The 26,728-nt window shown below is 46.8% G+C and overlaps 1 protein-coding gene across 1 annotated transcript in view; it reads left to right on the top strand.

The window, feature by feature from the left end:
• nrip2 (nuclear receptor interacting protein 2) overlaps positions 1-26,728 on the top strand; it is a 75,583-nt gene that overhangs the window by 33,430 nt on the left and 15,425 nt on the right. Inside the window, exon 4 of the mRNA XM_086008991.1 lies at positions 19,027-19,166. Coding sequence (XP_085865117.1) covers positions 19,027-19,166 — 140 coding nt within the window. The remainder of the gene's footprint in view (positions 1-19,026; positions 19,167-26,728) is intronic.

Raw genomic sequence — 26,728 nt, 5'->3', positions numbered from 1 at the left:
ATTGAAGAAACATTTATTTATGCTATGGTTACATCCTGGGTTATGCTATCATACAAGAAGATAACTGGCAATGCGAGGTTAGTTCCTGAAGAGTATTACACTCAGAATGCCTACGGGAGCACCTGACGCCACAGGACCTGAGGAGACACCTACAGCAGGCAGAACTTGTAACAATTGATGCAAGGGTTCAGATCACTGCTGTCTGTGACATATGAACCCTGAAATTCCATGTGGTGAGTTGTGCTGCATTTGTGCCATGGAAATCAGTTGCGCCTGCCAATGGCCTGAGTTTTATTTATCTCGGCACTGTAAAACTTTAAGTTTCCTTTTTTCCCCTTCTTTTAAATCGTCATCTCAGCAGCTTTTCCTGGCTCCCCAAAACTATGTTTTTTTCCTTCCTTTGCTGAGTTTTCAGATTGGTTAGCCTGCAACTTAGATCTTTTTCTCTCTTTATCTCCCACGCCCTCCCCTGATCTTTATGCTTCACCTCCAGTTTCTTAATCCGCTTATTACATTCAGTGTGGTCCCCACAAGCACTCCGTTCCTCTAGAGTCTGTTTCTGGGTGACCCTAAACGCAACCTTCAGGTCCTCATTGACCTTTTTAAAAATTTGTTTATGGGATGTGGGTGTCGCTGGCAAGGCCAGCATTTATTGCCCATCCCTAATGGCCCTTCAAAAGGTGGTGACGAGCCACCTTCTTGAACCGCTGCAGTCCTTGTGGTGATGGTACTCCCACAGTGCTGTTAGGGAGGGAGTTCCAGGATTTTGACTCAGCGACGATGAAGGAACAGCGATATAATTCTAAGTCAGGATGGTGTGTGACTTGGAGGGGAACTTGGAGGTGGTGGTGTTCCCATGCGCCTGCTGCCCTTGTCCTTCTAGGTGGAAGAGGTCGCGGGTTTGGGAGGTGCTGCCGAAGAAGCCTTGGCAAGTTGCTGCAATGCACCTTGTAGATGGTACACACTGCAGCCACGGTACACCGGTGGTGGAGGGAGTGAATGTTTAAGGTGGTAGATGGGGTGCCAGTCAAGCGGGCTCCTTTGTCCTGGATGGTGTCGAGCTTCTTGAGTGTTGTTGGAGCTGCACTTGTAGGTGGTGGAAAGGCTTTGGAGAGTCAGGAGGTGAGTCACAGAATACCCAACCTCCAACCAGTATTTATGTGGCTGGTCCAGTTAAGTTTCTGGTCAATGGTGACCCCCAGGATGTTGATGGTGGGGGATTCGGCAATGGTAATGCCATTGAATGTCAAGGGGAGGTGGTTCGACCCTCGCTTGTTGGAGATAGTCATTGCCTGGCACTTCTGTGGCACGAATGTTACCTGCCACTTATCAGCCCAAGCCTGAACATCGTCCAGGTCTTGTTGCATGCGGGCATGGACTGCTTCATTATCTGAGGAGTTGTGAATGGCACTGAACACTGTGCAGTCATCAGCGAACATCCCCACTTCTGACTTTATGTTGAGGGAAGGTCATTGATGAAGCAGCTGAAGATGGTTGGGCCTAGGACACTGCCCTGAGGAACTCCTGCAACCATGTCCTGAGGCTATGATGATTGACCTGTTCTGCCTGCTCTGCCCGATGTCTCTGTATGGATAGTTCTTTTGACAAGGCATTGCACTGATTCTGATTATTAATACACTGGCTCTCGAGGTATTGTTTTCATTACACCACCTCTCCTCCTGTTCCAACTTTTCCTCAAGCCTGTTTCTACGTTCCTTTTCTTCCTCTGTTTCTTTCCTTAACTTGATCTTTACCCTTTCATCAGATTTAACTTGCCTCTGATAGGCCAATAAACAAACGGATTTCCTTACCCTTGGCCGACACGTGGACCCTTGGATCCACTGTTCAGCCTCCAATACTGGATCATCACCATCAATAATGACCCGTACCCATTCCTCTTTGAGGGGTAACTTCTCTGTCACATACTTCGTGACTAACTCATCCATCATCTTTGCCATTGTTTGTTCCGAACAGGTCCCTGTTCGGGCACCAAAATCTGTAAGACGTTCAGATTGGTTTGAATTTCTGTATGAGTTTGTAGAGTTCAGACCCGTGGACCAGACAACTCGAGACAAAGATTTCAGGGTAAACTCTTCTTTACTTAAAATCAGCAAGAGGTTACAAGTAAGCACACAAAATACAACCTGTACTCAAATCATTTACTTATCACAAGTAAGCACGCACGAATCTAAATTATTTACTTTAAGCTCAAGTGATCATAAGCAATCACATATGTTCTAACACCAGTGAGAGGTCAGCTCGGCAGTGACTAGACAAATGACTTTAACTGGCAACTGACCAGGTTGTCCTCGACTGCAGCAGCGAGTGGTCAATTTACAGCATCTTAATACCCCAAAACTTGGCAACTCGCCCACAGCATTCATGTCCCGAACTGTGTGAATAGCGTTGTTTCCTCTCTCTCACTTTGCTATCTGTTTTGACGCTTAGTTAACCAAGGCCAGACGTTCGTGGGTTGGAAAAAGTCCTTGTTTTTGCATCTGAGGGTTGACTCCTTATTCTCACAGAACTTTTCAATATCTTATCTTTTGGAGGAAAAAAACAGCTTGCAAGCGCATCATTTATTTTACAAATGTTTAGCCAAGAAGTCTCTTGCCCTCAAAGCTTGTCGGTACATCAAATTTGGTCACTTTAGCTTCAGTCAAGTTTACCGTGAACGGTGAAATCTTACAGCCTTTACAAGAATGTTTAAACATAGAGGAATCCGAAACAGGCGAAGAGGCAGCAGGGCATGACACAAAGAAGAAAATGCTACAATTGTTCTGAGTTGTTCCTGATGCTGGCAAGGTGGCATTTACGGTCAATCCCGTGTTACCCTGAGGGCATTAAAATCAACCACTTACTGTGGAATTAGAGTCATGTATAGGAATGGCAAGTTCCTTTTCCTGAAAGACATTAGTGAACCAGTTGGGATTTTACAGTAGCATTTACGGTTACTCTTCTGGTAACAGCCCACAAATGATCAGATTTATTGAATTCAGCTTCTTAACTTACCATGGTGGGATTCGAACGCATGGGCCTAGAAATTCAGTTGGTAGCACCAGCCGCCAGCGCCTTAAGAGGGCGATAAGTGGGGCGCAAAGCGGCTAGCGCCCGGGCGCGGCGCGATCTGCGTCTCTCGCGAACTTGAGTGAAGATTTAGCGGCGGCGCAAAACCGCAATGCCTGCTCAGCTGCGTGCGCAGATCCTGACGTCATTTCATGGTGCAACGCCCTTGGTGTGCCCCGAACCGGAACTCCAGTGGCGCCCCCCTTCTTTCCGCCTGGCGCTTGCAGCGACTGGTTGAGTGGAACGGTTCCCAGTCGCTGTGGGGCTGGGGGGGCACTATTTAAAGGGAACTCTTCCTGCATTGTTTGTGGTAGCCATTTTGAACCACTCCTTCTGTGTGAGAGAGAGATTTGGAAAGAGACAAAGGGAGAGAGCTTTCTGCTTTGACTCAGCGCTCGCACAGGTACTTCTGGCTTCAGGTCAGAGCTTTGCAGTTGGATTGATTTTTCAGTGCCACAGCCTTGAGTGGCCACATATAATGGGGGCTGCAATGGGTGGAAACGTTGGGTTTCTGCATTGCATTGAAAGGGCTCAGAGACGCCGAGAGAGAGTGCCAATCATGGCCAGACGGAGAAGGGCCAACAGGCGTCGGCACAGGAGGCCTTACTCTCCCAGGGTATACTGCCAGCACTTCTCCTACCTCAACATGTCTGAGGAGCAGTGCATTCGGAGGCTTCGATTCAGAAGGGAGGTGGTCACTGAGATCTGCCACCTGCTTCAGAGAGATCTGCAGCCTCAGCTGAGGAGCAGGACGTCTTTGTCGGTGGCAGTGAAGGTGACAGTGGCTCCCAACTTCTATGCCACTGGCTCCTTCCAATCCGCTACTGGGTACATTGCCAATGTCTCCCAGTTCACGGTGCATTGCTGCATCCGCCAGGTCACGAATGACCTCTTCAGAAGGAGACGTCAGTACATTTCCTTCCCCATGACCCTGGACAAGCAGCAAGAGCGTGCCAATGGGATGTGCAAGAATAGCGGGCTTCCCCATGGTCCAGGGCGCCATTGACTGCATGCATGTGGCTTTGCGGGCGCCTCTAGAGAATGCCAAGGATTACCGCAACCGGAAGGGGTACCATTCGCTGAACGTGCAGTTGGTGTGTGACCACAGGCAGCTCATACTAGCTGTCAATGCCCGCTTTCCAGGCAGCAGCCACGACGCCTTCATCCTGCACCAGACTTCAGTGGCAGACATTTTCGAAGCCCCGGCTCACCCAGGAGGCTGGCTTCTCAGGGACAAGGGCTATCCTTTGTGCACCTGGCTGATGACCCCGCTCCGTGCGCCCACCGCCCCTGCTGAAGAACGATACAATGACAGCCATCAAGCAACCAGGAACATCATTGAGCACACGATCGGCGTGCTGAAGCAATGGTTTCGCTGTCTGGACCATTCCGGGGGAGCCCTACAGTACTCGCCTGACCGAGTCTCCCATTTTGTTGTAGTGTGCTGCATGCTGCACAACTTGGCTATCCTCAGGACTCAGCCACTGCCAGCAGACATTGGAGGACCACCAGAGGAGGAGGAGGAGGAGGAGCACCAAGACAGGAGGGAGGCACAAAGTGCAAGGGCCGTCCGTCGGCAGCTTATTGCAAGTCGGTTCTAGGCCCCCTCTCAGGGAATGGCTTGTGCCATTGAAAGAACATGAATGGAGCCGCTCCACAAACCCTGAGGCGGTCAAGGCAACAAATAGTTCAAAGTGCAAACATGCACAATCTGAATAAAGACAATTTTTTATTTAACAAACTCTGGGCCCTTTCCGCATGACAAACAAATACAGAGAAACCCCCCAAAAAACAGTCAGACACATAACTGGCTCTCACAACCTGGAGACAATGAACAAAACAGTAAAACAAAAATTACCATGATGCTCGGCCTTCATAAAAAACTAAAACAACATCCTCGGCCTTCAGAAAAACAAACACAACATCCTCGACCTTCAGAAAAACAAACACAACATTTTGCCACACCTCCTACTTTTCGGCCTGCGAGGGTGATCTGCCTCGCTAACGAGATTGGCCCCTTCCCGCCCTGCAGCTCCTCCGCAATGGGACCCCAGTGGCTGCAGCAAGGCTGGTGGAAGGCTGCTGAGGGTCAGATAGTGAGTCGGTAGATGCCCTTGGGGGACGACCTGGACCAGCTCTGGGCCTGGAGGGCCCGGCTGCTGACTGCTCCAACTCTGTTTGGGCGGCAGCAGTCTGTCCTATGGGTGGTGGCAGCTGCAATGGAGGAGTGACAGTGTTGGCAGCAGGAATGCCGCCAACCTGACAGAGCACAGGCACTCCCTGGTCGGACAAGACACTGGCACTCGCATGGGCCAGCACTGAAGCATGCGCAGCAATCTGCTGAAGCACAGACTGCTGGGCTGCTGCGGCGCGGCGAGGGCCCCGGCGATTCCTGGCCGATCCAGCGAGGGTGGCAGCAGTTAGTGCTCGTGTGGCCCTGATCTGTGTCTGCATCAGACCAGCCAGTGACTGCATGGCACGACTAAGCACTTGGCTGGAAGCTGCATGTGATGCAGCGACGTCCTGCTGACTCCTGGACTGTGCTGCCCCGAATTCCTGTACACTCCTTGCCAGTGACTCTATGCAGTCAGGCATCCTTGCCACTGCAGCCATGAGCTCAATGTGCCTGCGCTCAGCCTGGGCGCCCATTTCACCAAGGAACCACACCTCCTCTGTGCTCACTGTAGCAGGACTGGAGGCCGCACTCGCCCTCCGGGGAGAAGGTCGCCGAGCTTCCCTACCCCTCCCGTGTTGCTGCAGCCCGCTGGGCCCCAGAGCTTCACCCTCCTCAGACCCTTCCCCCCCTGCTCCCCTCCAGGGAAGACGTGTCCCCATCATGGCCATGGGTTGCCTCGGCTGAGGGTGGCACTGATGGTCCGGCTTCCTCTTCCTCCTCCTCGTCTTCCGATTCACTCACAGTGCCAGCTTGAGGGCATCTGAAAGCAGGGAGGCACAAGAGTTGCTTTAGAGTGAGGACAGGGCGGCAGCGAGGGAGGCATGAGTGCTGCTATGCACTGCATTGGTTCGAGAGTGGCAAAGGACGCTGGTGTGAGGCACAAGTGGAAAGAGAGAGATCAAAAAGGTGATGACCTTACCATTGCTGTCCAGAACGGGGTCGGCATCTCCAGTGGTGACGGGGCCAATCAGCCGGCCTGCCATGATCCGCTCCACTCGCTGCTCCAGGTCGCTGAGGTCTTTAAGTTCAGCACGGCCTCCCCTGGTCCGTTGCTGCTGCCTCCTATTGTGGGCCAGCTTGCCCTGCAAGAGAAAGGACGGGCTCTGAGTACAGTGTGAAGCCCTGATCTTGCCTGCACTGCCTCCCATGGTCGAATAGCCCTGACAGTGTGAAGCTCTGATCTTGCCTGCACTGCCTCCCATGGTTGAATAGCCCTGACAGTGTGCACTGCCTCCCATGGTTGAATAGCCCTGACAGTGTCAAGCCCTGATCTTGCCTGCACTGCCTCCCATGGTCGAATAGCCCTGACAGTGTCAAGCCCTGATCTTGCCTGCACTGCCTCCCATGGTCGAATAGCCCTGACAGTGTGTAAAGTGGTGATTGTGCATGTGATTCTCATGAGAGTCCCATAAAGTGAGGTGCATATGCTGGGATGAAGAGGATACTGGGAAGGGTACTCACCCTGACAACCCGAGTGAGGTCGTTGAACTTCTTTCTACATTGCGTTGGTGTCCTGGGGACCATGCTGCTGGAGGTCACTCTGTGTGCCACCTCCCTCCAAGCTTTTCTATATTCGCTGGGTAGTGGCCTCCTGCCACTGTCAGGAAAGAGGATAGGCCGCCTGCGCTCCACTGCGCCAACCAGAACCTTCAGGGCACCCTCACTGAAGCGCTGCACTCGCTCCCTAGCCTTCTCCATGGTCGTGGGCGTAGCGTTGTCGAAGCAGGTCTGTCCAGGCCTAGAATCAGGGCTCCAGTGTGCAGGGCGTGGCTGCAAACCAAATCGACCCTCCCCCTTTAAGAGCAGACCGGCGCCAGCGTGTCTGCCTGCAATCAATAACTCGCCGCACCTGCGCTGCGCCCGCCCTTGGTGGTAGTGTCTTGGCTTGCCAGCTTAGCGCCTTATGATAGTCGTGCATCGCCTGCTTTAGCGCAGCAGCAAGCTCTTGGGGCGATGCAACTCAATTTCGGCGAAGGTGTCGCTAAGTTGTGCCGTGTGCTAAATTTAGCGAATGCCCGGCTGTAGCGCCCCAAACGTGGCGATACTGAATTTCTAGGCCATGATCTCTTGGTTGCTAGTTTAGTACCATAACCAGTACGCTACCATACCCTGGACCATCTGTGACATCCGGCAACTCTTTCTGACCTGCAAACCCTGCTGTATGAAATAGAATAGAAAAAGACAACGTGCTGGTGTCCTTTTCAGGAAATCTGCCAAAAAGGTCTCTTTTACCCAGGACTGCAGACCAATGCCACAAAAGGTTCAATGACCTAACCAGGACCGAGCTTCCGGTCGCCTGTCATTTTAATTCACCGCTCCATTCCCACTCAGACCTCACCGTCCTTGGCCTCTTGTATTGTTCCACGGAAGCTCAACGTAAACTCGAGGAACAGCAACTCATCTTCCGATTAGGCACTTTGCAGCCTTCCGGACTCAATATCGAGTTCAACAATTTCAGATCATAACCTCGGCCCCTATTACTTCTTTACTTATAATTTTTTCCACCCCTTCGTTATGGGTCCTCCTTCCACTCCCCCCTCCTTTCCTTTTGTTTCTCTCTCTCACCTGGCAGCTGTCTCTTACCTGCCAGTACACTTCACACCTAATCTCAGCTGCCTTTTGTCTCCACGGGCCTATTACCATCTCGTCTGGCTTCGAATACCTTTTATTGTCTCTTTTTCTTCTTTTGTTCGATCGCAGCTTTGCCTTCGATCTATTTTCTTTTCTTTCCAGTTTTGAAGAAGGGTTTCGACCCGAAACGTCAACTCAAATTTCTCTCCACGGATGTTGCCTGACCTGCTGAGTTTTTCCAGCATTTTCTGTTGTTATTTCAGGCAATGTAACACACCAGCTACCCTTCCTTTTCTTGCTTGGGCACCCTGAGTACCAGCAGTCTTCACCCTCTCAAAGTACTGTAAAGGCTATATCACCAACCCCTCACAATGCACACTGGTTAAAAGAGGGGGGGCACTAACTTAGGATCTTACAGTACGACTACCCATCTCCCATAAAATAAATTACTTACATGCACAACCCTAAAACCACTTCCACCACTTTAACAGGGTGATACCCCCAAATCTCTTACTTCAGCTCTCCAATGCCACTTGGAACATAAGAACATAAGAATTAGGAGCAGGAGTAGGCCATACAGCCCCTCAAGCCTGCTCCACCATTCAATAAGATCATGGCTGATCTTTGACCTCAACTCCACTTTCCCACCTGATCCCCATATCCCTTGATTGTCCAAGAATCCAAAAATCTATGTATCTCAGCCTTGAATATATTCAATGACTGAGCATCCACAGCCCTTTGGGGCAGAGAATTCCAAAGATTCACAACCCTCTGAGTGAAGAAATTCCTCCTCTCTGTCTTAAAAGGCCGACCCCTTATCTTCAATGAGATCACATCTCATTCTTCTAAACTCCAGAGAGTATAGGCCCAATCTACTCAACCGTGTCACACATTCTTCAAATGCTAGCTTTCACCTAACTTACTGCATCTTCTTGCAGGAGAAAATGGTGCAGAATGCCCTATGAGCAGCAGGTAATGGATCACATGGCAAGGCATTCTGCTCTTACCAGGTGCAATGGCAAGGTCGGGGCATAGTGATTGAACATCTGCACAATCGCTGTGGCATCACTGTGAAGAACTAAATAATGTTTGCGAGGATGTGGTGGGGTGATTCATAGAGCATGAAGGAGCCAGAGGAGTGAAAAGTGGGTGATGGTGTGCAGAGGCTGAAGAGAAGGCTGCCCGTGGCTTCAAAGGTGTGCACCCAGAACTTGCCTGAAAAGAAGGATGTTTGAGGAACATCATATCTATTTGGAGGCACTGAGGTTAGTCTCTGAAGATGTGCAGCAACTGACATGTGTGACTCTTGAGCCTGCAACTCTCATTTCCAGGAATCTTTTTCTTTGTTCCAGACATCGATGGAACGTGTGACAGCTTCATAGGAATCTGCAGCAAACCCCCACCTAAGAAGCATCCAGGGACTAATCAGTGCCTCCACCTTCACAGATTGCAACTCGGGTGGCAATGGGCAGCACGGTGGCATAGTGGTTAGCACTGTTGCCTCACAGCGCCAGGGACCCGGATTCGAATCCGGCCTCGGGTGACTGTCTGTGTGGAGTTTGCACATTCTCCCCGTGTTTGCGTGGGTTTTCTCCGGGTGCTCTGGTTTCCTCCCACAGTCCAAAGATGTGCAGGTTAGGTTGATTGGCTATGATAAAAATTGACCCTTAGTGTTAGGGGGATTAAATACGTGGGGTTACGGGGATAGGGTGGGATATGTGTTGGTGTAGGGGTTACGGGGATTGGGAGGGATATGTGTCGGTGCAGGCTTGATGGGCCGAAATGGCCTCTATCTGTACTGTGAGGTTTCTGTGATTTCTGTGAGAATACATAGCAACCTGCATACTGGCTTCTAGACCATGGTGGCCTTAATGTATTCTGCTGTTTCTCAGGGCTTTCAGATAGGTACCTTAGGTCAGCCATTCAGCTGATCATTAGAGACACAGATCCAGAGTCCAGTGGAACGGCAACGGCTAATGTTGACCTGCCTGATACCGCTGTCTCAGGACAGCAGACAGGCCAGTCCTCTAACCTTCCCCCTCAGAACATCATGGGAGACGACACAAAGCTGTTCAGAACAAGCTCCAGAGATGCAGCCAGCAGGGGCTCCCTGCTAGGAGGAGGCTGCTATGAGAGGAGGGTCACCTCAGTCCCATGACCCTTCTGTAGAATATGAGCAGTGATTCTGGCCCTCGGGTAGCCCCTAGGAAATGCACTAGAATAAATGAAAGAAAAGCCCATTTAACCACCCAGAGGAAGCACAGTGTTCGGAAAGAGTATGTTGGGTTGTGTTCACTTGGACTTTGTAGTATTAAAATAGATTGTGTATTTATCTCATACTTCATTATTCATCACATTACAGTCATACAGGAAAGGGTGAAATTAATTAGTGCTGACTTATTCAGTCAAGTGATGATTATTGGCACTGTCATGTAGAGCCAAAGATAGTTGATGTGTTGTAATGTTCTAGGATGGGTATTGGACTGAAGGATTGATCCTTAATTGAAGGTGGGGGAGAGCAGTCACTGAGGAGTCCTCTGAGAGACAGTCTTCGTGATGCTCTACTGCAGGTACCTCTGCCTCTAAAGCAGCTAGAGCTGACTATACAGCAATGTCCAAATCCAGACCTTTTTGTATGGCAAAGTTGTGCAGGGCACAGCAGGCTGGAACTATGTGTGACATACAATTATAGAATCATGCAGCACAATAGGAAGCCATTTGGCCCATCATGCTTGTGCTGGCTCTTTGAAAGAGCTATTCAATTAGTCTCACTCATCTGCTCTTTCCCCGTAGCCCTGCAAATTTTTCATTTTAAAGTATACATCCAATTCCCTTTTAAAAATTACTATTGAATCTGCTTCCACCACCCTTTCAGACAGTGTATTCCAGATCATTACAACTCGCTGCCTAAAATAAATTCTCATCTCCCCCCCTGGATCTTTTGGCAATTATCTTAAATCTGTGTCTTCTGGTTGCCAATCCTCCAAGCTGGAGAGTATTGCATAGCCCTTCCCAACATGTCTAGGTCAGTGTGAGCAGAATGCCAAAAGATCACTGCCAAAAGTTGTTCCCAGCTGCAGAAATTGCTATTGAAACGTTGCATACACTTCAGATTCACAAACCTCGCACTTCTGCCTATTTCAGGTGATCCTGGCAAGAGATGCTCTTTATAATTCTCAATCTAACTTACCCTAGTGCATTGCGAGTGTAAAAGCAGGTAACTTGAAGAAGTGCCACTGGCCTACATCATTATAATATATCTATATTGAGCTCCCTTGGGACTTGGCAGGCAAACTAAGGGAAGTCCAAACAGCACGAGAGAATTCAGGGCAATTAATTTTGAGGCAGAACACCAGTGGAAACAGCTTAGGCACAATTTGGCTGCTATACAATGTTACTTGCCCTGATTATACACTGAAACTATGCCAAAATCAAAAGGAAATTTCGGGGTCATAATTTGCCTTTGCATATGAATTTCTGAAAACAGAATAAGGCCATTAGACCCAACAAGTGTTTTTCATTATGATAGAGCAATTCCATCTACCTGCCTTCTCATCGTAACTGGAGCGTTCGCGATGCTCGGGACGTCGTGAATAGCACGTTTACGTAGTTGGACACACCGCAGGTAGAGGTTGGACAGGAAGAAAGGGAATGGGTGACCAACAGGCAGAGTACTAGGTGCAGGCAGGTAGTGCAGGGGTCCCCTGTGGACATCCCCCTCTCAAACAGATACACCACTTTGAGTGCTGTTGGGGGGGATGGCTTATTAGAGGAAAGCAGCAGCAGCCAACTTCCTGGCACCAGGGGTGGCTCTGCTGCACAGCATGGGAGGAAAAAGAGGGGTAGAGCTATAATAATAGGGGATTCTATTGTAAGTGGAATAGATAGGCGTTTCTGCTGCCGCAAACGAGACTCCAGGATGGTGTGTTGCCTCCCTGGTGCAAGGGTCAAGGATGTCTCAGAGCGGCTGCAGAACATCTTGGAAGGGGAGGGTGAACAGCCAGTTGTCGTGGTGCATATAGGCACCAACGATATAGGTAAAAAGCGGGATGAGGTCCTAAAAGCGGAATATAGGGAGTTAGGAGGTAAATTAAAAAATAGGACCTCAAAGGTAGTAATCTCAGGATTGCTACCAGTGCCACGTGCTAGTCAGAGTAGAAATAGAAGGATATTTCAGGTGAATACGTGGCTAGAGGGATGGTGCAAGGGGGAGGGATTCAAGTTCCTGGGACATTGGAACCGGTTCTGGGGGAGGTGGGACCAGTTCAAACCGGACGGTTTGCACCTGGGCAGGGCTGGAACCGATGTCCTAGGGGGAGTGTTTGCTGGTGCTGTGGGGGAGGGTTTAAACTAAAATGGCAGGGGGTTGGGAACCTGAGCAGGGAGACAGAGGAAAGGGAAACAAGGATAAAAGCAAAAGATAGGAAGGAGAAAAACAAAAGTGGCAGTCAGAGAAATCAACGGTTTAAATCAAATGTGGCCACAGTAAATAATAATTCTAATAGGTCTAAGAGCATTAAAAAAACAAGCCTGAAGGCTTTGTGTCTTAATGCGAGGAGCATTCGTAATAAGGTGGATGAATTGGCTGCGCAAATAGAGGTAAACAAATATGATTTGGTTGGGATTACGGAAACGTGGCTCGAGGATGGCCAAGGCTGGAAACTCAACATCCAGGGGTATTCGATATTCAGGAAAGATAGGCAAAAAGGAAAGGGAGGTGGGGTAGCATTACTGGTTAAAGAAGGGATTAACACAATTGTAAGGAAGGATATTAGCTCTGATGATTTGGAATCTGTATGGGTAGAATTGAGAAATACTAATGGGCAGAAAACGTTAGTGGGAGTGGTATATAGACCTCCAAACAGTAAGGCGGAGGTTGGGGATGGCATTAAAAGGGAAATTAAAGAAGCGTGCAATAAGGGCACAGCAGTCATCATGGGTGACTTTAATTTATATATAGATTGGGCTAACCAAATTAGTAACAGTACTGTGGAGGAGGAATTCCTGGAGTGTTTACGGGATGGTTTCCTGGACCAACATGTCGAGGAACCAACCAGAGATCAGGTCATCTTAGACTGGGTATTATGTAACGAGAAAGGATTAATTAGCAATCTTGTTGTACGAGGCCCCTTGGGTCGGAGCGATCATAATATGATCGAATTCTTCATTAAGATGGAGAATGAAGTAGTTGACTCAGAGACTAGGGTCCTAAATTTAAATAAAGGAAACTACGATGATCTGAGGAGCGAGTTGGGTAGAATTGATTGGGGAATGTCACTCAAAGGGTTGACGGTGGATAGGCAATGGCAAACATTCAAAGACCGAATGGATGAACTACAGAATTTGTTCATCCCAGTTTGGCATAAAAATAAAACAAAAAAGGTGACTCAACCGTGGCTAACAAGGGAAATTAGGGACAGCATAAGATCCAAGGAGAGGACATATAAATTGGCCAGAAAAAGCAATAATCCTAAGGATTGGGAGCAGTTTAGGATTCAACAAAGGAGGACAAAGGGATTAATTAAGAAGGGGAAAATAGAATATGAGAGTAAGCTTGCAGAGAACATAAAAACTGACTGTAAAAGCTTTTATAGATATGTGAAGAGAAAAAGATTGGTGAAGTCAAGCGTAGGTCCTTTGCAGTCAGAATCAGAGGAATTTATAATGGGGAACAAAGAAATGGCAGACCAACTAAATACATATTTTGGTTCTGTCTTCACAAAGGAGGACACAAATAACCTCCCAGAGATGCCGGGGAACATAGGGTCTGATGAAAGGGTGGAACTGAAAGAAATCAGTATTTGCAGGGAAATGGTGTTAGGAAAATTGATGGGACTGAAGGCCGATAAATCCTCAGGGCCTGATAATCTACATCCCAGGGTACTTAAGGAAGTGGCCCTAGAAATAGTAGATGCGTTGCTGGTCATCTTCCAGAACTCGATAGACTCTGGAACAGTACCCATGGATTGGAGGGTAGCTAATGTTACCCCACTATTCAAAAAAGGTGGTAGAGAAAAAGCGGGGAATTATAGGCCAGTAAGCCTGACATCAGTAGTGGGGAAAATGCTAGAGTCCATTATAAAAAATGTAATAGCAGAGCACTTGGAAAGCAGCGACAGGATCGGACAAAGTCAACATGGATTTACAAAAGGTAAATCGTGCTTGACTAATCTACTGGAATTTTTTGAGGATGTAACTGGTAAAATAGATAAGGGAGAACCAGTGGATGTGGTGTATTTGGACTTTCAGAAGGCTTTCGATAAGGTCCCGCATAAGAGATTAGCGTGCAAAATTAAGGCACATGGGATTGGGGGCAAGGTATTGACTTGGGTAGAGAACTGGTTGGCGGATATAAAGCAGAGAGTTGGAATAAACGGGTCATTTTCCGAGTGGCAGGCAGTGACTAGTGGGGTACCGCAAGGATCGGTCCTAGGACCCCAGCTGTTCACAATATACAGGAAACTTTGGTTTATCCGGAGGTTGTATGTCCGGAAACCTTGATCTAACGGCAGAAATCAGCAGCCGTTTTGTTAGGTTTTTTTTCTTTTTTTTTCTTCTCCTAGCATTTTTTTTAAACATTCAGGCCTAGAAATTGGGTTTTGGCGCAGCAACGGCTTTAGCGCCGGAAGTTAGTGCCGGAGCTAAGTCGCGCTGGTCAGGCCAAAAATTCACTACTTCTGCGCCCAAACGGCTGCCGGCGCTGCTGAAAGCTGTTAGCGCCTGAAAACTGGCGCTATGCGCTGAATTTCGGTGCTATTCAGGCGCTGCGGCGCCCGCTGCGGTGCGGCAGGTTCGGGAAGTGCAGGCCTCCTCCTTCCCTTAAGGAGGACCTGCCTGCACCCGGCCGCGGCCCGCGATAATCTTATTAAAAATGAGCCCGGCACCTCGGACAAGTGCCGGGCTTGCTTCTGTTCCGGGGGGGGGGGGGGGGGGGAAGTCCGGGGAGGGAGCTGCGGCCAGGCGGGCGGCAGGAAAGCGGCCGGCCGCCGCGGGGCCTTTAATGCGCCGGCGCAAACTTGTGCAAGGCACCTCTGCCAGAACATTGCTTGCGGCTGCCACGGGCGAGGCGGCCGCAAGTCAATTTCCCAGTTCGGGCGGGTTACCATGGCAACCGGGACGCTGCGCACACCGATGACGTCATCGGTGCCGGCGCAGCGCTACCGGTCTACCGCGGCGGAAGGGCCCCAGGCAATTTAGGCGCCGGCGCCAATTGCAGCGCTAGGCCCTCTAGCGCCGCAAAATCGGCGCTAAGGGCACTGAATTTCTAGGCCTCAGTCTCTGGAAAGCCTCTCTGAAGCTGTTGCTAAGCTACAGAGACGCTTCCAAGGTACGGGCCGACTGTTTACAAGCTGTTGCTAAGCAACAGTGTTTGTTGTCAGATACGGAGATGAAAACCTCCGTATCCTTCAACATTAGCGCTGGTCTGTCCGGAAGTTTTCATAGATCGGCATCACGCCGGTCCTGTCGGTGCCAGATATCGCGAAGTTTCCTGTACGTTAATGATCTGGACGAGGGATTTGGATGTAATATCTCCAAATTTGCAGACGACACAAAGCTGGGTGGGAGGGTATGCTGTGAGGAGGATGTCGTGAAACTCCAGTACGATTTGGACAGGTTGGGTGATTGGGCAGAAACATGGCAAATGCACTATAATGTGGATAAATGTGAGGTTATCCACTTTGGTGGCAAAAACAGGAAGGCAGATTATTATTTGAATGGCAATAGATTGGGAGAAGGGGAAGTGCAGAGAGACCTGGGTGTTCTTGTGCACTAGTCGCTGAAGGTAAGCATGCAGGTGCAGCAGGCGGTTAAGAAGGCAAATGGTATGTTGGCCTTTGTAGCAAGAGGGTTCAAGTACAGGAACAAGGATGTCTTGCTGCAGTTGTACAGGGCCTTGGTGAGACCGCACCTTGAGTATTGTGTGCAGTTTTGGTCGCCTTATCTGAGGAAGGACGTTCTTGCATTGGAAGGAGTGCAGCGAAGATTCACCAGGCTGATACCTGGGATGGCAGGGATGACGTATGAGGAGAGATTGTGTCGATTGGGCTTATACTCACTGGAGTTTAGAAGATTGAGAGGAGATCTCATTGAAACCTATAAAATTCTGTCAGGCCTGGACAGACTAGATGCAGGAAGGATGTTTCCGATGGCCGGGGAGTCCAGAACCAGGGGCATAGTATAAGGATAAGGGGTAAGCCATTTAGGACTGAAATGAGGAGGAATTTCTTCACCCAGAGAGTGGTGAACCTGTGGAATTCTCTGCCACACAGGGCAGTTGAGGCCAATTCATTAAATATATTCAAGAAGGAGTTGGATATATTTCTTAAGGCTAAAGGGATCAAGGGATATGGGGAGAAGGCAGGGACAGGGTACTGAATTTGGATGATCAGCCATGATCTCATTGAATGGCAGAGCAGGCTCGAAGTGCCGAATGGCCTACTCCTGCACCTATCTTCTATGTTTCTATGTAACCCTCAATCCTTCTCTCTTCAGAAACAGTCAATTGTCTCTTGACGTATTTATTCTATCAACTTCAGTGGCTTTCCCTGGTAGATTATTCTTCATTTTTAACTTGTGCCCACTGGTATTGAACTCTTCGCCATAATGAACATAAGAACATAAAAATTAGGAGCAGGAGTAGGCCATACGGCCCCTCGAGCCTGCTCCGCCATTAAATAAGATCATGGTTGATCTTCGACCTCAACTCCACTTTCCTGCCCTAATCCCTTATCCCTTGATTCCTCTAGAGTCCAAAAATCTATCTAACTCAGCCTTGAATATATTCAATGACTGAGCATCCACAGCCCTTTGGGGCAGAGAATTCCAAAGATTCACAACCCTCTGAGTGAAAAAATTCCTCCTCCTCTCTGTCTTAAAAGGCCGACCCCTTATCCTGAGACTATGCCCCCCAGTTCTAGACTCTCCAGCCAGGGGAAACAATCTCTCAGCATCAATCCTGTCAATGCCCCTCAGAATACTATGCGGTCGATTTTCTGCCAGCCGTCGGGTGACTTTTCAGGCAGCCGGGGGCCGAAAATGCGGGTCGCAACCCCCCCCCAGCCTGATTCCCCGCCCCGTCTGACTTTCGGACCGCCGTTTCTCCGCAACCCGCTTCAGTCCCGGCCGCCGCTGGCGGGACTGGTCGTCGGCACACTAATGACCAATTATTACCTTGTTGAAGTAGATTTTCCGGGGCCATTGCGAATTTGGGGCTTTCCCCACGTGAAACACACCTGCGGGGAACCCCGCTGACGAGACCTGGCATGAAGCTTGCCAGCTTGCTTGCTGTCAGCTGCAGGTCAATCGGAGAAGCTGCGATTTAAAGGGACAGCACTTGTATGTTGAAGGACCTTGTTGTTGCAGGTTTGGGGCTACTTCTTCAAGGCTTAGGCACAGCTGTGGAAGGTTGGAGCCTCACAAACTTCTCCAATGCGATCTCCTGGGATGCCCCTCTCGCCACCCTCACTCAGCGCTTCCTCAGCGGAGGCATCTACGAGAAGCATGGGACACCTTTTTTTCCTTCCCTTCTTGCCATTAGAGGGTCTCCAGCAGCAGAGGCAGCAGCAGCAGAACCAGGAACAGCAGGATCAGCAACAGGAGCACCAGGCTGCTGCTCACTCACCTGAAGCTGCACAGGCCAGAAGGGGCCAGCGCTTGGAAGTGGCTTGAGAGCAGCTTGCTGCGCTTTAGGGGGCCATGGGGACTCTCTGTGTTTCTTGTACTAGGACATCTCAATCTCTCTGAATGCCAATATTTAAAAGTTTCTCACCATTTAAAACATATTCTGTTTTCCTGTTCTTCCTGCCAAAGTGAATAGCCTCACATTTCCCCACATTATACTCCATCTGCCACCTTATAGCCCACTCACTTAACTTGTCTATATCCCTCTGTAGGCTCTGTGTGTCCTCCTCACAGCTTACTTTCCCACCTAGCTTTGTATCATCAGCAAACTTGGATACTTTGCACTCGGTCCCTTCATCTAAGTCATTGATATAGATTGTGAATAGCTAAGGGCCATGCACTGATGCTTGCGGCACCCCACTAGTTACAGCCTGTCAACCGGGAAATGATCCGTTCATCGCATCTCTCTGTTTTCTGTTGGTTAACCAATCCTTTATCCATGCTAATACATTACCCCAACCCCATGTGCCCTTATCTTGCGTAACAACCTATTATGTGGCACCTTATCGAATGCCTGACTGAACTTTGTTAATTCTTTTCATAATCTTGAAAAGTGCAATGAGGTTACCTCAAATTTCTTATCCAAAATAAAGCTTCTCTCCTCAAAAGTTAAATACCTCATACCTAGAATCAGTTTTGTTGCTTACCTCATTGGCTTTCAAAGTCAATAATGTAGGAGCCAAAAATATGATCTTGGGTGCCATTGTGCTCCTGTGCATATAGCTCCTTACATTATAGAGCATTGAAAACCAAGTGCTGTTCAGTAGTCCCTGTTAATTGTGCACTATAATCTGAGCAGCAAGTGCCTGTGATCCTGGGAGCCTATGCACCAGTTAGGCTCTTTAATGGCCAGAAAAATATATAAATTGGAGCTAGGCCCCATCTTGCAGCTGAAGGGTCATTGCAAAGGTGGCCCTTTCCCTCCTGATAGGCCTTCACTCTAAAAGTAATCTGATTGGATATGCTGCATTAATTCTTTGAAGACACAAGTTCTTCATCACTCACAAGTCCAACTGGCAGTAACTTTGTCTTGCATTTGATGATTCCACCTTTGTGCTTCCTTTTTTCACATCCTTTTTCAGGATCTAAAATTTGTGGAACTATTTACCTCCATCAGTGTTAACTTCCTCCCACAATTTAAAAGCCTTTAATGTCCAAGTTGCCATCACCTAATCATCACTTCATGATTTTCACTCTTTTGAACCTTCATGGTTTCTGCATTATGCATGGTTGTATGGCCATTGGCCCTTCACTGAGGTATCTCAATAAACTCCCAATGTATAGAATTTCAATAGAATAAAGGCCTGAAAAATTCATCTGGAGACATTAGTACAGTTCAGAGACTAATCTTCAAATAGTTTATGATGTTAGCGGTCCATTAAAAGGCATCATTGTCATGGTAAAATGTAAATTGGCTGTATAGTAAATGTGGTTACAGGAAAGTATGAAGCATATCTCCTAGTTATTTCTTTTGATATAATTTCTTGCCGTTCATAATCTGATGTATTTGACCTGCTGTCCATTTTTTCCAGTTTAAAGGAATTGCCTGCAACAGAGAGTGAAGACTGCGGACATAACAGATTCACACATAGTACAAAAACAACGGAGCAGGTGGAGAAGTTAGAAATCATGCTGGGGAAAGAGAAAGTAGAGTGCTCAGCTCTGGTAGTAGGTAAGAACCTCACTGCACCTTTTCCATGAACTGTAGAAGATTCTGTAATGAACTATGTGTTATGGGAGAACATGCTCATAGCCTGTTCTGGTAACAAGCGACTGTTTTTTCAGTTAACGTATGTTTGAGTAAACTTCTGCCTAAGTACTGATAACCCAGGTTAATAGTTAAGAGATTCCTGAGTGTAACTGTATTGGAGGGTGATCATATAAGGGTTTCCTTAGTGCAATTGTTTGTGTTTAGAGATATGAATCAATATTGTGAAGCCCTTAACTTCAGAATATTTAAGGCACATTTATGTGCAGGCAGATGGGTTAATTTGGAGAGTTACTAAAGATTTTAAAGAGAGAAATCGTGAGGAATCTCAGCTGGCCATCAAACACTAATATAAGTACATAAGAAAGCATAGAATGCAAAATGGACACTTTAATCAAGCAAGCCTACTCCTTTTACAGACTATGCTCTATCATTGGCCCATTTCCTAGCTTGAGGAAAGTTTCTCCCTGCCAACAAAGGTAAATCAAGTGAAATTCCAAGATTTTGTTCTGCTCTTACAATGTACAACCTAAGCTAATTAGCTTCTTTAGCATTTCCATTATCCCAGCAGCCTAGGAACCGAGGGTTGCCAACTCTGGTTTGGCATATTCCTGGAGGTATCATCACATGACCTCCTGCTTCCAACCGCCCCGCCCCCACTCTTCTGCCATTGGTCGCCTGACACAGCCATTATCATAGCGCCCCCGACCTTCCCATGGCTAATTGGAATGTGTCTATTAAATTGTGCTACTTGCCATCAACCCCCACACCCTGCAAAGTGCTGCCAAATAAAGTGCAGAGATGAACAAAACAGTAACAGTAACATCATACAGATTCTCTCTCTTAGCTCCTTCAGCTCCAACCTTCCGTAATTGAACTATTTCCCTGCCCTTTATCCTTCTAGGCTGGGAGTCGTTCCTGATTGATCTTAATTGACTTTAAAGATTTCTTAAAGCTATTAATTGCCTTTGAAGATTTCTTAAAGACCTGTCTTGGTCATTCTGGCAATTTATACAATTTCTTAAAGCTGTACCCCTATAGCGGATAGAGAGCTTTCACAAGCCTATGGCTCATATATCGTCCCTCTCTCACTCTGTTACAATATGCACACACTTCCTGTCCAGCACACTTCTGACATCACAAACTTGCTCATAATTTCTGTGTCACATTTAAAAAGAAACAAAGGCAGTCATTTGCAATGTATAAAATAATACCAGAGCCACATAGCCTATGAGCTCTTAGTTGACCTTTCCACAAAATGCCAGAGCCCCAATGTCTGCAGACCTTCCCACCAAGCCATGATTCTGATCTCCAGCTTGAAATAATAATTAACCTTTGAATTGTCTTGTGTGTCTTTAATGCCTTAATTATTGGCCTGTATTTTGCGGCCCCTACGGGTGCATGCGAGGTGCATACGTGCCCGTAAGGGTCGTGCAAGTTCCGGGTTTTTGTGTGCGAAGTGCATGCGCGAAAACCCGGAACTTGTGATCTGTCAAGAATCTTCTTGACAGATTCAATGCATCCCCAGGAAAAGGGCATCCGCAGGTGGAGAACTTCTGCCCAGCGAATGCCTGTGAAATTCGTAAGAGTTTAAATGAACATAAAAATACTTTTTTTTTCAATCATTTAAACATTAAAAAACCTGTACAATAAGATAAGTTTATTTTTAGCCCCTTTAAAACATTTAAATTTATTTTTCAAAAAATTATATTTTTGTTTTAAATATTTAATTAAATGGCATTTTAATTAATTTTAAATATGTAATTTAAAAAAAATTATTTGAAGTGTGGAGGTATTTTTGGGGATATTTCCATTCATGCTGATGGGGATTCCCTTTAGTGGCTCAGTTGGTAGCACACTTGCCTCAGCATCAGAAGGTTGTGGGTTCAAGTCCATTTAAACTTGAGCACATAAATCTAGGCTGACACTCCAGTACAGCGCTGAGGGAGTGCAGTGCTGTCTTTCAGATGAGTCGTTAAACCGAGACGTCTGCTCTCTCAGGTGGATGTAAAGGATCCCATGGCACTGTTTCGAAGAAGAGTAAGGGAGTTATCCCTGGTGTCCTGGCCAATGTTTATCCCTCAATCAACATAACAAAAACAGTTTAACTGGTCATTATCACATTGCTGTTTGTGGGAGCTTGCTGTTTCCCACATTACAACAGTGACTACACTCCAAAAGTACTTCATTGGCTGTAAAGCACTTTGAGATGTCCGGTGGCCGTGAAAGGCGTTATATAAATGCAAAGTCTTTTTTTTTCATTCGTTGGGCCGGCCCACATTATCCTAGGGGCGCTTGCAAACTGCCTGCGCCCCCGGGATACATGGGCCTCTTCCCGCAGCTACCCGGAGTGGCCCAGGACTGCGAGTCTCCGTACCTCCTGGACCACCAGGTACGCGGGCATTTTATTTGCGGATCGGAGGCATTTCCCCGCGGGAAGCCTCCGACCGCAAATTCAGGGCCAATATTTTTACTTAAAATATCCACCTCTCCCAAAAGCCTGGGCTTTAACTGGATATTTTTACTCCATTACAGTTAAGAGAGCTTTTGATCACATCAGTACATTCCGAGCATATGTAGTTTGCAAAATGTCCCAGGATGCAATCTATGCATCAAGAGACATTGAAGAGCAGAAGGATGTGTCCTCTCATACTGTGAGGATCTCAGAGTTTCTTTGCTTCTTCCAAAATATTTTGAAAGAAATGAGACTGAGATTTGAGATTGAATTTACAAAGCTTTTATTTCAAGGGGGCGGGTTTAAACTAATTCGGTAGGGGTTGGGCACCAAGATGTAGTATTAAAAAGTAGAAACAAGATGCACAGAGGAGTGGGAATGACAGTTAGAGTTAAAAATAATACAGAATTAGATGGGATTATAGAAAATACAAAGAGGTCTAAGTTAGGTTTGGAGTACCTGTGTGTAAATACATGAAGTAAGAGCAAATAGGGTTGGTGAGATGTAGGTGCAAATCACCACATGGGAATATGATGCTTAATATCCCCGGCTACAGGGTATTCAGGAAAGATAGGGAAGGAAAAAAAGTGGGTAGCAGTTTTGATTAAGGAAAATATTACAGTGCTAGAAAGAGAGAATGTCCTTGAGGGGTCAAGGACAGAATCTATTTGGTTGGAGTTGAGAAATAATAGAGGAGCTATTGTGTTACTTGGTCTATTTTATCGGTCACCAAATAGTGGGAAGGAGAGGGAGGAGCAGATTTGCAAAGAAATTACTGAGAGGTGCAAGAACTATAGAGTAGTGATAATGGGAGACTTTAACTAACCCAATATTGAATGGGGCAGTGATTGTGTTAAGGGCAGAGAAGGGGAGGAATTTCTGAAATGTGTTCAGGAGAATTTAAAATTTAAAAATCTCTCCGGAACATTTTTTTTCAACAAATTTCTTCATATAAAATTTTTGAAACTGCATTAATAATGAATTTTGAATATTTTATAGGCTAATTTAATGTTTGCTTTTGGATTTATGTTTATTAACGACATTATAGGGCTGATTTTAACTTTTGTCAGTGGCAGAAAATGGCCAGTAACTGATTGTCGCCGATTACACACCTCACATGATTTTCTTTCCCATTGAAGTCAGGGTATATAACTACTGAAAGTTAAAATCACCTGTTCTAAATCAGCAAACAACTAATAGTGCATTCCTGGTACATGCCAAGAGTACACATCATGAAATTGCACACCCCAGACCTATGATTTTCCAATCATTCATTTTAACAAGTAGAAACTTTGTACAAATTTTAAGGCAAGAGCATAAAGATAGGAACCAGCTGACAATGAAGAAAATGGTGGTGGTACTTGACATGCTGAACACAGGGGAGGGGGCACCTAATAGTTTAAAAGGTGCCTGTAACAGTTTGGACTGCAGTCCTGGGGGTGAGATTGTTGCCACTCTGTGCTAGTGGCACCTCCCTCCACACAGCTCAAGTGATAGTTTCCGGAACTTTCTTCTCACAGAGACCCAGCAGTCTGTCTCTCCTCTGGCTCTCTTTCACTGAGCAGGCTTTGTAGTTCTGGCAGAGCACAACTTCCAGTCCGCTTGACTCATTGAAATTGTGGGTTCTTCTTTTATGCCTCTATGCCATGCCCTTGTCACTTCTATGGCTCCCTTTGCCAAATACTCCTATGATAAGCATTCTTGAAAAGAGGCACAAAAACGCTTGCCATCCAGTTACATTACCCCACAGCACTGTGTTACTTACCTGTTGCTCCCCCAGGCTGCTTTTGCAGTTGTCAGCTAGAGCTGGCTTTTTAAAGGCTACACTCTAATTTCAAAGCACCCCAGCACGTTACTCCCAACTTGCACAGGATTTACGCCAATGAATCCTCCAATGGATATGCAAATGCCTGACCCAAGAAACTCTAGTGGAAATAGCTCTGCCATGCATTGGTGGGCACAACTCACCTTACATTCAGGCAAATCTAACGCAATGCACTGTATGAAAATTTGGGGCTTAAATTTTAGGGATCATCTTATTCCCAAAGAGGTCAAGGAAATTGGTGACATCTGTAGGTAAATACAGTTGGGAATTAAAAAATTAAATGTGAGAATATTGGGTGCAGCAACCACCTGTAATTTTATCATCATCCAACAACATTTATATTTGCAGTTGTTAAACAATATGGGCTAGAAGTTTGTGTGTTTAATGCCACATGTTAGCGCCGTGAGATGGCACTAAAACGCCGTTCAGAGCTCTACTGCCAGCTGATGGCAGCTCCAGCACCGCACGACATATCCGTCTTGCCAGTAGCGCTGCCAGTAAAATTGATTGCCAGGGACATCGCAGTCACAGAGATCATGACGTCAGTGAGTGTGCAACGCTCTCTTGACGCCCGATCTCCCAACTTCGTTTTGGTCATTGAACTTACCGGCTGGAGAAAGCAATGACAGATTGAGGTGGCATGCAGCAGCAGGAAGTCGGCTCCAGCGACGCTATTTAAAGGGATCCTCACCAATCACTCGGACCTGACAGGTTTTTGAAGTTTGAGTGGCTGTGTGCTACTTCCTACTACTGGAAGAGTTTTCATTATTCATTTCAAGGTTCTTTGGTATCAGGGAGTGTTGTGGCAAGTACAAAACTCCATAATTAGTTCTGAAAAGCTCCAACCTACAACACTTGCTAAAAGTCACGGGGGCAGTACTGGCAGTGAACCTCGCCCTCCAGGATCTACGGCGGAGGCAGCAGACAATCGGCCTTCCGGACGGGCTGTCTGTGACTGGCTCATCAGACTCTGATTCACATGAATGAAACCCCAGATCCCCGTAGCTCACCATATCCCCATCATACCATCCCTGTCTCACGCCATATCACCGGGTCCTCCTGGGTGCAAAGGTGAAATGAGAGAGACCACAAAATATTCCAAACACAATTAATAACTTTATAAACATATCACACATATCACATGAATTCTAATAGCTAATGACCCTTGTGCCTGCCATAGTTGAAGAGCTGTCATTGTGTGCAAGGTGCAAGATGTGGGTGTGAGTGTTGCTAGGTAGAGATTGTTGGTGGGTGAGTGCTGGGGTGTGGTGCATTGAGCAGTGGTGCTATGTAGCATTTATTGAAGCCTTCACTCACCCTGACCACCCGTGTGAGCTCATTAAACTTCTTCCTGCACTGTGTGTGGGTCCTGGGGACCACAGTGCTGCCCGTGACATGGTGTGCCACCTCCCTCCACATAGTCCGGCAGACTTATGGCAAGGGCCTCCTGCCAGTTGGCAGGTATAGGACCGCCTGCCTGCTCTCCACTGCTAAAAGCAATGCCTCCAAAGCTTCATTGGTAAACCTTCGGGCTCTCTCCCTGGGGCGGTGATTTGCCATCAGGATTTGTTAGTAGCTGATCCTTCTCCTTGTCCTTCTTCTTATGATTGTTGGGGCAGCTGCACACCCAACAATGCTAAGAATGAGACACTGCAGCATCAATGAACCTCCCCTTTAAGTAGTGAAAAATGTCTGTGGCAATCATGATTTGCAATTCGACTGCCTCCAATATTGGTCCAGCTTTTCAGTGTAATGCCAAGAGCTTTGGTTTTTAGATGAGAATCATGACTGCAATCATTTTAATGAGGAGTGAGGATGAATTTTGCGTGCAGCCTAGACAATTTTCAACTGGCTCTACTTAACCATTTTAGTCTAAACACCGCCCATTTCTTGGCTATAACAAATTTCTAGCCCTAAGATCCAAACTAGTTCCTAGTTATAAGACATTCTACATTATATATTTTTAGATGAATTTGTAGCTAGGCCTAAAGTCATTTTTTAAATGGAAGCTATGTCTATTAAGAAATCCTTTGTCTTGATGTGAGCACCTGAGTGTAATGTAATCCATGTCTGATGGTATGGCGTGGACTTGGATATTCAAAGGGGACATCCCACTGTTAATCATGTCTTTGTCTGTAAACAGTCCCTTATCAGCTCAAAATTGATCTGATTAATTTCTCAGACAGTGTTCTAAGTTTGACACTTTGTGGAAAAGACATTGTTGCTACCCCTGCTTTTGCAAGGCTGACAAAAACTGGGTTGTGCTGGCCCATTGCATGAAATAGCTTGTGAGGGGAAAAAAGCAAAAATGCAAACATGGAGAACTCGGCAGCAAATCAAAGTAATGCATGGAGAAAAAGAGGTAATTGAAAATGGAAAAAAAAACCTGCAACAGAAACCATTTTTAAGAAGCCTACTTGAGCAAACCATGTCCTCTGCGGAACTCATCATGCACCCAATTTTAATGGTTGGAGGATGATATTTTCTAGGCTCAGATATAAAAATGCTACTGATGCCCATAGAAGTATAACACAAGGTGACTCACTACCTTCCATGAATAGGTAGAAAATCGGGTCAGAAAATCTTCAAAAGCAACTGCTTGCATGTCAGCATTGACGCACAAAGCACTCCTTATTTAATGGGAAGGAGCCATGGACTGTAATTTAAATTGAGATGACTGAATAGTAAGTAGACAGACAAAGTGTTATAAGACTGTTTGTTCTTCACTGTTGATGAAAGTCCTTCTGAAGTGTATAATTTTCAACTTCACTTATGGCAGAGATGAAAGATTTTTTTTCAGTTTTATCCCTTTCATGTCTTTTAGGTCTCCTTATGACATGCTAGGTAAGAAGATGGGTGGTGAGATAATCCTACGCATCTGCCAAACTGTAACTGGCCACTAGGAAGTACACAAGGGCAGCCTCAGGGGTGGATTATGTTCAGATTTTCTCCATCATAGTTGTGGTGTTGGGAGAGAATGGGCATTCAGTGTACCAGAATAGAGCATCACAAACTCATATCACCACTGGGGCAAGGACCTGATTAGCACTGAGCTCCCCTATAGCTCTGTACAAATCCAGTCCTGTAATGAGAAAAATATATTCTCAACCTTTCAATCCCCATGGTAAGAACATAAGAAACAGGAGCAGGAGTAGGCCACATGGTCCCTTGAACCTGCTACGCCATTCAATAAGATCCTGGCTGATCTTCGACCTCAACTCCACTTTCCCGCCCGATCCCTATATC

This window comes from Somniosus microcephalus, chromosome 16 (assembly GCF_052327205.1).
Source record: "Somniosus microcephalus isolate GS21.2 chromosome 16, FLI_Smic_1.0, whole genome shotgun sequence".
Lineage (NCBI taxonomy): Eukaryota > Metazoa > Chordata > Chondrichthyes > Squaliformes > Somniosidae > Somniosus > Somniosus microcephalus.
The sequence above is the reverse complement of the archived record's forward strand: the minus strand, read 5'-3'. Positions and strand labels throughout refer to the sequence as shown.